The sequence below is a fragment of the Artemia franciscana genome, unplaced genomic scaffold (assembly GCF_032884065.1).
Source record: "Artemia franciscana unplaced genomic scaffold, ASM3288406v1 PGA_scaffold_50, whole genome shotgun sequence".
Taxonomy (NCBI): Eukaryota; Metazoa; Arthropoda; class Branchiopoda; order Anostraca; family Artemiidae; genus Artemia; species Artemia franciscana.
Genome location: NW_027062691.1, coordinates 607,037 through 620,606, shown reverse-complemented (window position 1 = coordinate 620,606; position 13,570 = coordinate 607,037). Strand labels below are relative to the sequence as shown.

Here is a 13,570-nt window from a genome sequence, read left to right as displayed (position 1 = left end):
ATAAGTTATATAATTATATAGTTATAAGTTATATAAGTTATTATAAATTAATAATAAAGATAATATTAATAAGAATCGGCTTATTATGCTGATTTTAAATATACAAGTTTCATTAAGTTTAGTATTACCGATTATAGGCTACGAACCTAAGAAAATTTGCCTGATTTTCAAAAAAAGGGGAATAATAAAAGTTTTAGAATCTTAATGAAAGTAACACCACCAGATTCAACATGTTAAGAAACCATACTGTAATGACTTCAAGCTCCTATCTGCAAAAATGTGGAATCTTGTATTATTGCCAGAATAAAGATCACGGATGCGTGTTTATTTGTTGTTGTTTTTGTTTTGTTTTTTTCAGTGGTGATTGTATTGACCCAGTGGTTCAGCAACATCATGAGAGGGCTCAACAAAAATTGTAAGTTCTAGTGCACTTTTTTAAGTGACCAAAAATATTGAAGGGCAACCCGGCCCCCTCCCCAGCCCCTTTTTCCCAAAATCGTCCGATCATAATTTTGATATAGCCATTTTCCTCATCATAGTTGAAACGCCCAATAACTAAACTTTTTGATATAGCCTGACCCTCCACTGCCCCAGGGGAAAGGTCTAAGTCATAAAATTTGCCTATTTTTTACACATAGCATTTGTTATTGTGAAGTATGCATACATTTTCGGGTGGAAGGGGTGAATTTCTTGCTGGGTTTTTTTCTACGGGAGAATTTTCTATGGCGATAGAAGTCTCCAGGGAGTGAACTTGAACTCCAGGGGAGGGGAAATTCACTGGGGGAATTCCGTCTCAATTTTACGTGTGGAGTTCTTAAGAGTGATTGTCAAGGCTAAATCTTACCCGGGATTGAATTGTCTGGAGGATATTTCTGTGGGGAGGAGGATTTCTCCGTGGAGGTGGGGCCGAAGTTCCTAGCATTACTTAAAAAAGGTTAGAAATTAAATTAGAAAAACAAATTTTTTCAACTGAAAGCAAGGAGCAACATTAAAACTTATAACGAGCAAAAATTATTGTGTTTTGAAGGGGATTGCTCCCTCCTCACCACCTCACTCTTTACGCTAAAGTTTGAATTTTGACCCAATTCTTCAAGAACAAGTCCTGAAACACAAGGGTCATTTAATCAGAACAACAGGGAGCTTGTTTAAAGGAACTAAAAAAAAATTAGCGTAAAGAGCAAGGCGTTAAGAAGGGGGTTAGTCCACTTGATATACGTGATAATTTCTGCTATTTTTAAGTTTTAATGTTGCTCCTTAGCCTACTTTCAGTTAAAAAAAAACTTTTTTTTTCGTCTAATTTATATTACATAAGTATTAAGAGCCACCCCCCCCCAAAAAAAAAAAACTTGTCCGAGGGGGTGGCAAAAAACATTATAAAACAACACGGAACTGAACAAATAGTAAAGACAACTGAACAATAAAAACTACTTAATAAAACTAAGGGTGGTGGGAATATGCTGTGAGACACTTCTTTCTTGGAGATATATTTTTCCTTAAAGTGAGTCTACATTCTACGGTTCCCGAAAAATTGGGAGACAAATTACAATGCTAAAGTAGACTGCTGCCTATCTCCTAGTTTCTCGTTCTCCAGTTTTCCGTCCACGTTTCTGATCACCAAGTATGTCCTACCAATTTTCAACTGATGAGAAAGTATTTGACTGTTTCTAAGAGTTTTTAGAAGCTTCCTCACCTTTCTAGGTAAGTTACATGACTTTCAATTCAAACTTATTACTTGTTAAAGCTCCCAGGAAACGGAACAACCCATCTGCACATTCAATTTTTTGGCATACTTGCTCATTTATTGGCGTCTTTTTGTACAGCACCCAGAAACGGGAAACGGGAAGGGTAGTAGCGATCTACACTATCCATATTACCAGTTTGCCAGAAAACGTTGGATGTAGACACGGCATTACACCCAATTTGACATTAAGACCACATCTATGCCATAAAGTATAATCTTGAATACGGAGAGTGACATATTACGATGGTTATTTTAAGTTACTCGATAATTGTAGAACAAATCGATTAAATCATGGGGGGGGGGACAAACGATAAAATACGAACAGAACAACACAAGAACCATTATGTTTCTATCAGCCTTAGGAAACATGTTATTTACACAGAAAATGTACCTTCTTCTTCAATTTTTTTTTCTTTTGTTCTCAAAACGCTGGAAATGAATTAGGTTAAGTCACTTTTTCGCGCCTAATTTTACTCAAGTATTTAACACCGCATTAGTAGTCTTTATACAAGACTTGCCAAGCCTCAAATCTCAGTCTCAACATACCCGCACAGAGGGAGAAAGTGCAAATCACCCTCCAATCCAATCACACTTGATAAACACACTTTTGGGGTTGTCTGCTGCCACCACAAAAGGTCATGACACAACGAAAGGGTCATGTTTGGTGTGCACTTCTGTTTGCGCTATTTTCATCATCATTTTAATGATTTCTAACAGAAAACATTTAGACCGTCTTCTATGTAACAACTATTGATACTTGGATCCCCCACTTTTTTTTTCTTTCTTCTATGTGCTGTTGCTGAAATTTTCAAAACAATACTGTCTGGGTCAGTATTGATTTGGAAACCTTCAGCTCCAAATATTTATGCTTTCTCTCAATAGCCCCTTCATAACTGAAAATAATGATTTTCAATCTTAGTGTCCCTAGCTCGTCAGGCAGAAATTCAAGTTTTTATGTCTACAACTGAACATCTGTCAAAAGCCTTTATCATCGGTCTATAGATGACTGTCCCACATGTTCTCCTTTTATTTAAAGAAACGAAAAGCAGGCTCACTCCGTGACAACAATAAAACCTTATAAGCATAAAATAAGTACTACAAGAAACCTGGGTGGCGGAGTAAATAAACTGTATATCTCCAACTCCTTTTACTACCGAAGGTACGATTCTTGACTCCTTTAATTTTCAAAGCAAAAGATTCTAACTTTGACTCCCGAAAATTTTCATCTATTTCAAGACAAAAATATGGACATTTCTACAGAACTGGGAAATCCACAACGTGTCTGTGGGACAAAAAATAGGGTCAAAATTAAATTAACTAATTTCAATAAAACCCTTAGAACTGAATTCAAAATGCAATCACCAAAAGTTATTCCATGGAGTTATTTTTCTAGCGGGAGTGGGGTATGAAAAACTTCAAAAAACGCATCAAAAATTAATTTATATGCATTTTTGATACATTTGGGAACGGCAAACGTTTGGAGAGACTCACCCCCCCCCCTCCAGATACGCCCTTGCAGCAAATTTTTCCACTGAATAGAAGCTGCCAAAGAGAAAAAATTTAGTCAGACCGACCAAAATACTACTTTTAAATTTTATTTATTATTTCAAAATTCAAAAACACAAGTAAATTATGAGCACGATAGCCACATTACCTTTACTTAGGTAACATAAAACGAACTAGGGTTTTTGTTCCCAAATAAGTAACACATACCCTTTGAAAGAGAAATTTTTAACATAGATCTTAAAATGAGAGAAGAAATGAGCAGAAGAAACAGTCAAGGAAGCTGCACAAAGAGCTAATGCCAAAAGGCTTGCGGCTAATAGAGAAAGTAAAAAAAAAGAAAGCGTGCCGAGGAATCACAACAAGAGCGTGAAAACAGGCTTGCGGCTAATAGAGAAAGTGTGAAAAGAAAGCGTGCCGAGGAATCACAACATCAAAGAGAAATTTTTAAAATAGATCTTAAAATGGCAGAAGAACCTACAATGGCAGAAGAAACAGCCGAGGAAGCTGCTCAAAGAGCTAATGCCAAAAGGCGTGTGGCTATTAGAGAAAGTAAGAAAAGAAAGCGTGCCAAGGAATCACAACAACAGCGTGAAAACAGGCTTGCGGCTAATAGAGAAAGTATGAAAAGAAAGCGCGCCGAGGAATCACAACAACAGCGTGAAAACAGGCTTGCGTCTCAAAGAGAAATCACCAAAAAAAAAGTGTGCCGAGGAATCACAAGAGCAACCAGAAACAACCTGCACAGCGAGTCAAAACGTATCAAAACTGAAAATGATAGCGATGATGATTGGGTTTGGGATTTTGACTTGGATAAGGTCATCAATGCCTAATAAATTTTAGTTTAAAAAAAACAAAGGCCCGGCGATATGCATTTCATAGTGACGAAAGACAAGTCAAGGTAAAACAAACCAAACAACTTTGAAGTGATACCGATGATGAAAAAAACGACGTTGAAAGGACTATCGTTTCCCAGTTGCAACATCTTTTCCACAGAAATAATAATTTAGTGCTTCTGTTCAAAACAGTAATCGAGTTGATGCCTACTGATACGCAACTATCAACGAAGTGGCAATCGTTTTGGTCGGTGATTTGTATATGACGTCAAAGGCTTTGTATATGACGTCATTATAAATATATAAGAAGGCATTTCAAAGAGAAGTTTTTATTAAACTCATCGATGCTACGATGCTCTACAGTATCCTATCATTTTTTGGCAATAAGCCGACGGCTATCACTATAATATTAAATTGATAAATCCAGCCACTAACAAAGAAATGGATAAGAAATGCAGCACAATGAAATATTATGCCTATAGATTAATGATTCGTTATTTATTACACTTATATATAATCCATCTTGGGATTAGATACAACAACTTTTACATCTTGGAAAATCGCCGGTTCATAGACATGACATTACGGCCCGTGTCTTCCGGCAAAAGTTGCTCTCCTTCATCTCCAACAGAGTTATGGGAGAAATACAAATCGCAAATGGCCGAGAATATACTCCACCGAATACGGCTAGAAAGGTCAGATATGACCTTGGACTTTACAACAGAAATTTATAACTGCACTTTAGTAATGATTGAAGATTTGTGCTTATCTATTGCAAACAAACTTCTTCAGTACCGTATTTGGGAATGCCTTCACCTAATCGTACTGTTTCTATTTCTACATGTGTAGAATGAAATTGTGAACAAAGTTACAACACAATTGATATATTGTCGTATGTTACAGACCGAAATACCGGGACACAAGGAATATAAATGACGACCGGGACACTCAAAGAGAAATTACAGACCGAGACACCGGGACACAAATGACAAGCGGGACACAGGGAATATAAATGACGACCGGGACACAGGGACACTACTACAACGGGGACGCCGGAAGAGCACATGGGAGATATATAAATAACGACGGGGACAAGGGAATGTTCGATTAGCAATTACCATCAACAATGCCCAAGGGCAATCATTATTAAAATGCGGTATAGATCTGAGTACGGATTGTTTTCCCATGGACAATTATATGTTGCATGTTCAAGAGTCGGTAAACCTGACAATCTATTTATATGCACAGACAATGGGACAGCAAAGAATATTGTATATTCGCAAGTTTTACGTAGTTAAAAACATATATATATATATATATATATATATATATATATATATATATATATATATATATATATATATATATATATATATATATATATATCTATCTATCTATATTCACAGGTGGGACACACGGACACAACTGCAATGATGCGTAACGAATTACGCGCGGGGGGGGGGGGGCTTGGGAGGCGCGAATCGCCACACCAACAGCAAGCTAAGAATATCACAAAGTAATACATTTACTGTGGGAATAAATATATTATAAAATTCAGGTGACACAGACCACACAAGTGTTTAAGGGTGGCCGAAAAATTCTCCTGATGGTAGTAGTGTGAGTGCAGAAATTTTGTCGGGAGTAGAAGCATAAAATATATTTTTTATGTCTCATAATTATTTTTTATAATGAAATATTTTCTATTTCAAACGCTTTTCTCTATTTTTTTTTTTTTTTGTCAGAATGACAACTGTCCTCTCTCCCTGGTGGCACCCTTCAAGCACTTCTATTTCTCCTTTTCTTCTGTGAAGTACGACTAGATACACGACCACTCAACGATTTTTCACAGCTTCCGAGATCGTCAATACACATCGTGTTTGACTCAGCTGTTTCTCTACAGAGCTCTCGAATAAGGGAACTTAGAAAACACGACGACCATTACTAGGCAAATTGGCTAAGGGGCTATACTTTTGATGATCTATAGCATTCCCACTTTGCCTTGAACTAATAATCAATGATTGCTGTTTCTCTTCAGTTTCCAGTTTCAGCCCGAGCCCTATAAGTCCTCTAAGAAAATTAAAAAAAAAACAAAAATCAGGACTAGAATGGATATTTCAATTACTAACCATAAAGTATTAAGCGACTTTTGAAGCATTTCTTGGTTTTTCTTTACAATTGCAAAATCTCCTTTATACTTCTCTTCAAGCAAATTCAGTTGTTCGCCCATAGTTGTCACCAACCCAGTAGTTTGATTTAAAGCCTTTTGCAAATCTTCAACTTTTCTTTTATAGTCTTTACTGAGCTTTTCCAAATACTCCACACTCAATGTTATATTTTTTTCTAAGGTTCGTAACTTATTCGATAGTCTAACAAAAACCGTTTCTTTCTGTTGTGATCCAATACCAACTGTGACATTCGACTCAGCATTGACCTTCGACTGGGACATTGACTGAAACTCAGAAGTAGGCTTCTCTGAAGAGTTCACAGCGTCTATAGTTGCATCATTAGTTTCTGAAAGTAGTTTTTCAATAGTTTTTGGATTCTTTTCAGATCCTTGCTCGAAAATCTCTTCATAACTTTTAAAAGGCTTAGTGTCAGGTACATCGATCAGGTGCAAAGTATCAGATTGGATAGAATCAATACTTATATTAACAAACTCGTTTCTTGGACTATAAATATTTGAGGGGCAAATAAAAAATGGCGACTTAGTCATCCTCTGTAAATAATAATCACAAAAGCATTTCATAGTTTTGGGTCCAAGCATTGCGGCAATATACAAAGTATATCTGACACTTTTACTGTCACAACAAACTCCAACGGAGGAATCAAATCCGTAACTTTTACAAATTTGGGTATTTTTGAATAGTTTTAAGTAAAATTCAAAAAATTCTGATTGCAAATCACAATTGTAAGTAGGGGTTGCTAACTCTATTCCAGGATTTACAGTTTCACCATTGGCAGCTTTTCCAGTAAGTTTCTCAACTGCTATTTTGGTACTATTTATCACAGTATCTGTAACAGATATGGATGGTATTCTGCTGTCAATAAAATCCTCTAGCATTTCTTCTGCTGTTGAAAAATCTTCGTCTTCATTATGGTCCTTTTCTAGTACTTCGAATTCACTAGTTCCAAAAACACGAAACAATGTGATAGGGCAGTAGTGCTCATTTCCAAAGTGAGAAAGGATCTCAACCTTCAAAAATTTTCCAAAATGCTCACTGTCTACATCAAAACTTTGCTCTTGTCTTTGGTCGAGTGCAGAGAATGATCCGAGTACAACCCACTCTTTTGTCGGATAGCGGTCACTAATGAAAAAACGAAAGTCTTTAAAACCAGATGAAAATAGTTCAAAATTGGCAATTTCAATTTTTTGTAGCTGAATTGTTTGGCAAAGCTCAACCACAAACCAAGACTTTGACGAACAGGGACTCAACATATAATCATCATATGACGAATCTAAAATAGCTTTTAAATTTTCAGCTTCTGGATTTGCTGCAATTGTCTTGGCCCCACAACTTAAAGATGTATAGTTACTTAAACGCATTTTAATTCCATTTCTCTGTGCTGACGGAGCCTTCACTGTTCCAATTTTAGCCTTTTCTGCTTGCAGGATTTTTTCACTCCATTCACTAAAAGAAGGCATCTCTTCATCTTTGGCACTACCTTCCGCTTGAGATTCATTAGACATATTTTGGTGGCTAATTTCTTCTGTAATCCTTTCTTGAGTAACATTACCTTCTGGATTGAAGTTCAAAGAAGCAGTGGGGGAGTTCACAGTGATTTCATTTGGTTGTGAATCCAAAACAAATTCATTTTTCTTCATAGAGTATGAGCTACTATCCTCTAGATTTGTTTTCCTCATTCTTTAATAGGATGTCACTAGCAGCCAAATCAACAACACTTTCAATATTTAATTCCTTAACCTCTATTTCACTAAAACTGTCTTCACTGTTCACTTTAATTTCATCTTGGCTATTATGTTTTTTGTTTTTTTTTCAGTTCCTGTTTCCTCAACAGTACTTAAACTCAAGACTTTAGCATCACTGCATATCCTTTCTGGTAAATGAATGGTTTCTCTGGTATCTGGTTCTTCTGAATTAGGTGTCAAGTTAATAAAATCCAAATTATTTGCCCCAATTACTTGCAAAAGAGTCAGAGAAACGAAAACAAGAAAATGTAAAACGGTCATCTTTGTCATTATCTTCTCAGCCTTCATAACCAGAAGAGAAAATCTTCAGTTAGGTTGCCTATCCTCAACTGAAAATTTACTGTCATAATACAAAACAATACTGTCTGGGTCAGTTTTGATTTGGAAACGTTCTCTTCTAAATACTTATGCATTTTGTCAACAGCCGTCAGACAAGCTCGTCAGACAGAAAATCCAGTTTTTATGTCTACAACTGAACATCTGTCAAAAGCCTTTATCATCGGTCTTCAGATGACTGTCCCAAGTGTTCTGCTTTTAGTTAAAGAAACGAAAAGCAGGCTCACCTCGTGACAGCAATAAAATCTTCGAAGCATAAACGAATTGCCACAACAAACCTAGGTGGCGGAATAAATAAACTGTATATTTCCAACTCCTTTTACTACCAAAGCTACGGTTTTCGACTCCTTTAGTTTTCAAAGCAAAGATTCTAACTTAGACTCCCGAAATTTTTCATCTATTACAAGACAAAAATATGGATATTCCTACAGAACTGGGAAATCTATAACGTGTCTGTGGGACAAAAAAGAAATTTTTTCCATAGAAACTGGATCCAAAAATACTATCACAAATTTTTTTTCCATGGAATTTTTTGCGGGGGGGGGGCAAAATCTTTAAAAAACGCACCAAAAATTAGTTTATATACATTTCGCTACCTTTTTACGGATAGGGCAAACATTTCGGAGGGGAAGTTCAACCCCCCTAGGATACGGCCTTGCAGCAAATTTTCCTGCTAAATATAAGCTGCCAAAGAGAAAAAATTCAGTTAAAAATTCCATTTTGACCAGGTGACTGTGGAAAAGAATGAGCGTGGGAGGGGGCCTAGTTGCCGTCCAATTTTTGGTCACTTAGAAAGAGCAAAAAGAATTTTAATTTCCGTTCAAATGGCCCCTCTTCCAATATTCTACGACCACTGTCAATACTATCACCCCAGGGAAAAAACAAACAAGCATCCATAATCTTTCTTCAGGCAAAAAAATACGAAAATCCACATTTTTACAGATATGAGCTTGAAACCTCTACATTAGGGTTCTTTGATACGCTGAATCTGATGGTTTGATTTTCAGCAAGATTCTATTACTTCTGTGGGTTGTTTTCCACTTTTTTTTAAAAATAAGACAAACCTTCTCAGGATCGTAACATTTGATGGGTAAGACTAAACTTCATGAAACTTACATATTTGAAACCAGCATAAAAATCCAATTCTTTTGATGTACCTTTTGGTGTCAAAATTACATTTTTTAGAGTTTCAGTTACTATTGAGCCGGGTCACTCCTTACAGTTTGTTCCTACAAAATGTTTGAGACGGTCATTAGGGATGCAACCAGAGTTTTTAATAATTATCAATCAACTATAACAGTTAATTGATATCACTGTCTTATTGAGCAGTTCCCGATTTGCTTATTCGTTTTGGGGTAACAAACAACAAAATACGATATACTACCCTGGGAAACGATGCAATTAGCATCACTGCTAATTCAGTAATTGGTGGTTATAATCATAGATTTTCAAACCAAGAGTGAGTTCCAGAGGTCAACTACCATTAATGATTATTGATCATTTGTTATTACCTTCATCCTCAAATGAGAGATAACACCAAATACAGCCACTTGTATCCGCAATCATGGTTACAGCATTAGCTGCAACCCAGTCAAGAGCGAATCGCTGTTCACTGTAGCCGAAATTGAAAAACCTGGTGTTTTCAAAGAAAATGCATAGTGAAATATATTTCCCATGTAACACTAACTTGAAAATTTTCATTCTCAAATCTACATAACAATAATGTGTTATTCCTTGAAGAAGCTTTTGAAAATTTGAAGTCCCTGATTCCTAAAAAATAAACCCAAGATGAAATATTAGGTACAGCAGTAACAGCAATGAAACCAACACTGCTAAAAAAAAACCTGGTCAGGCGTTTATAATCCCCTATCTTGAGAAACAAGAAAAATTATATTTTGCACTCGTAACACGGGTATTTCTTTTTTTCAACGGCGTTCACTTCAAACCAGTGATCGTAGACTATCGGTTGAGGACTCATTTGAACGGAAACAAAAATTCCTAGTGCCCTTTCTAAGAAACAAAATAGATCGCTGCTCAAGGACGGGCGGTTTTCTACTATTTTCTGCTGCAGAATATCAATTGGTATTACAAGTAAAATGGACAAACACTATTACGCATTCCCAAGCTATGTTTTCCCTTTTTAGTCACGGGATCAACATATCGGTAATTTTTCTTCCTAGATATTGGTATTCAAATTCCTTTTTGCGGATTAAAACGGATACGAGGGTTTCAGATAGTAAATTCCAGTACGACGTGGGGTCCGGAAAGGTGCTGTCCTCTACCCTTCTATTTTCCAACTTTGTATATCATCTGTCCTTTCCTGTATCCCATCTACTTGTATCCTTAATTCTGTAAATATTTCTTATCTTGCCTATGCGGATGATATTCTTTTGATCAGTAGGACTAAAAAAGGGCTCTCTTTGTCTGTTTCAACAGTAGTATCTAAACTTCATGCGATTGGACTTCCTCTTAATCTTTCAAAGTGTCAATATCTTTCATTTAATAGTAATATCACTACTCTTCTAATCTGTGGATCTTTTTCTATCCCGTCAGTTTCTTCATTTCGGTGGCTGGGAATTAATGTTAGTAAAACACTAAAATCATTACGGACTCTCGCTGTTGCTGATTGCAAGAAGAAAATCTAATTAAGTTACTCTAAAATTGTTGCTAAGCGAGGTAGATACAAAATAAAGGCTCTTGCTAAATTATACTCGGTTTTTACAGATAATTCGGTTTTGTTTCTTTCTGTTATTTATCCTATTTTTCATAAAAAAGATATTAATTCAATTCGTTCTTATTATTTCCGGTTTTCTATTGTATCTGCCTCCATGGTATAGGAATAGGAGCCTCATATCTGTTCATAGTTTCCCGGATATCGGCTCGAAGCTCACGGAGCTTACTGGAAAAATACCCCAGTATACTTATAAGTATCTGCCCGCCCACAGAGCCCTTACTCGTTTGCTTTAGTTTCTTGTTCTTTTTGCTTTGTGTAGCGTTTGTTTTGTTTCTTTTATTGAAATTCCACTTTGATTTTTTGTAGCGGGTCAAAAATTAATTATTTATAGCCCCTTCTTGCGCTTACAATAACCAGAATATGACGTTATTTTTACTTTACTTTTTGAAACCAAAAATAGTAAAAAACTAATTAGCATTTATCACAATTTGCTTTTGAAATCCGAACCAAAAACAAGACAAGTCCTAGTGAAATCAAGTCCCACTTTTTTAAATATTACAGAATTTACCTTTTTTAAGGTTTTTGAGATTTTGCTTTTTTATTCTCAAATACTTTTTTAAGCATATTAAGGATTAATTATAGGATTTTGTGGCTGAATTATTAGTTTTCAAGACATTAAAAAATCACAATGATTTATTAGAAGATGACTGACAAAATCTTACAAAGAAAAAACAAACCCAATATGCCTCAAAATTATAATTAAATCAAAAATGAAGACCTAGATAAGCAAATGAATGAATACAAGTTACTTCATTAAGGGAGATACCTCCAGTCTAAGTGGATTATAAACCCTACCATACCTGAGATACACGTTAAATATGAAGGATGTCTAGCCCCATTTTTATTCATAAAAATTCAAATTATTTAACAGAAAGGAAAAGGGAAGAAAAGGTAATCAATCAACATATATATATATATATATATATATATATATATATATATATATATATATATATATATATATATATATATATATATATATATATATATATATATATATATATATATATATATATACTAGCTGTTGGGGTGGCGCTTCGCGCCACCCCAACACCTAGTTGGTGGGGGCGCTTCGCGCCCCCCCCCAAGCCCCCCCGCGCGCGCAAGTCGTTACGCGCCATATTAGTTACGCGCCATTGTAGTTGTGTCCCTATGTCCCACCTGTGAATATAGATATATATATATATATATTTTTAACTACGTAAAACTTGCGAATATACAACATTCTTTGCTGTCCCATTGTCTGTGCATATAAATAGATTGTTTACCGACTCTTGAAAATGCAACATATAATGGTCCATGGGAAAACAATCCGTATTCAGATCTATACCTCATGATTCTAATGATTGCCCTTGAGCTTTGTTGATGGTGATTGCTAATCTACCATTCCCTGTGTCGCCATCGTCATTTATATATCCCTTTGTGCCCCCCGGCATCCCCTTTGTAGTTTTGTCCCTGTGTCCCGGTCGTCATTTGTGTCCCGGTGTCCCAGTCTGTGATTTCTCTTTGAGTGTCCCGGGCGTCATTTATATTCCATGTGTCCCGGTGTCTCGGTCGTCATTTATATCCCCCTGTGCCCCCCGGCGTCCCCGTTGTAGTTGTGTCCCTGTGTCCCGGTCGTCATTTATATTCCCTGTGTCCCGGTCGTCATTTGTATCCCGGTGTCCCGGTCTGTATATACATTCGTTTTTTAGTTTTGTTTTTCTCCTTTATTTTTTCCTTTTTTATTTTTTTTCTTTTTTAGTTTATTTAGATTTTTAGATTTTTTAGTTTTTTTATTAGTTTTTTTTTTTTTTTCTTTTTAGTTTTTTTGTAGTTTTTACCTTTTTTTTAGTTTTTTTTACTTATATCCTGGTCGTCATTTATACTCCCTGTGTCCCGGTCGTCATTTGTGTCCCGGTGCTTTGTTGATTGCTAATCGAACATTCCTTTTGTCCCGGTCGCTTTCTCTTTGAGTGTCGTCATTCATATTCCCTATGTGCCGGTGTCCCGGTCGTCATTTGTGTCCCGATGTCCCGGTCTGTAATTTCGTCAGTTGAAAACTTATGATGAAATAAATTTTTAATTTTTTCCCTTTTTTTGTTTTTAGTTTTTTTTTATTGGTTTTTACCTTTTTTTAGGTTTTTTAGTTTTTTTCTTTTTTCTTTTTAGTTTTTTTTGAAGTTTTTATCTTTTTAGTTTTTTTATTTTTATTTTTTTAGTTTTCTTTTTCTCCTTTATTTTTCAGTTTTTTCCTTTTTTTAGTTTTTTTTCTTTTTTAGTTCTTTTAGTTTTTACCTTTTTTAGTTTTTTTTAGTTTTTTTAGTTTTTTAGCTTTTTTTATTTTTAATTTATTAGTTTTTAGTTTATTTTGTAGTTTTTTCCTTTTTTTAGTTTTTTTTTAGTTTTTTATCTTTTTTTAGTTTTTTTTTAGTTTTTAAGCTTTTTTAGATTTTTTTATTTTGTTTTCTTTTCTTTTTTTTGTAGTTTTTACCTTCTTTAGATTTTTGCTT

General features: G+C 35.3%; 1 protein-coding gene across 1 annotated transcript; it reads right to left on the bottom strand.

The window, feature by feature from the left end:
• Window positions 1-5,856: 5,856 nt before the first annotated feature.
• On the bottom strand, window positions 5,857-11,941 carry LOC136041936 (SUN domain-containing ossification factor-like). Its single transcript, XM_065726748.1, has 2 exons — window positions 6,207-11,941; window positions 5,857-5,998 (listed from the first exon to the last, which is right to left on the bottom strand). The coding sequence occupies exons 1-2, from the start codon at window positions 7,940-7,942 to the stop codon at window positions 5,857-5,859; spliced, it is 1,878 nt and encodes a 625-aa protein (XP_065582820.1). The 5' UTR covers window positions 7,943-11,941.
• Window positions 11,942-13,570: the final 1,629 nt, after the last annotated feature.

What these genes read in the sequence shown, in the direction of transcription:
- LOC136041936 (XM_065726748.1), bottom strand. Translation starts at nt 7,942, where the DNA reads ATGAGGAAAACAAATCTAGAGGATAGTAGCTCATACTCTATGAAGAAA. An exon ending in AAGTCGCTTAATACTTTATG is followed by an intron (nt 5,999 to 6,206) that starts GTTAGTAATTGA and finishes GTGTTTTCTAAG; the next exon opens with TTCCCTTATTCGAGAGCTCT.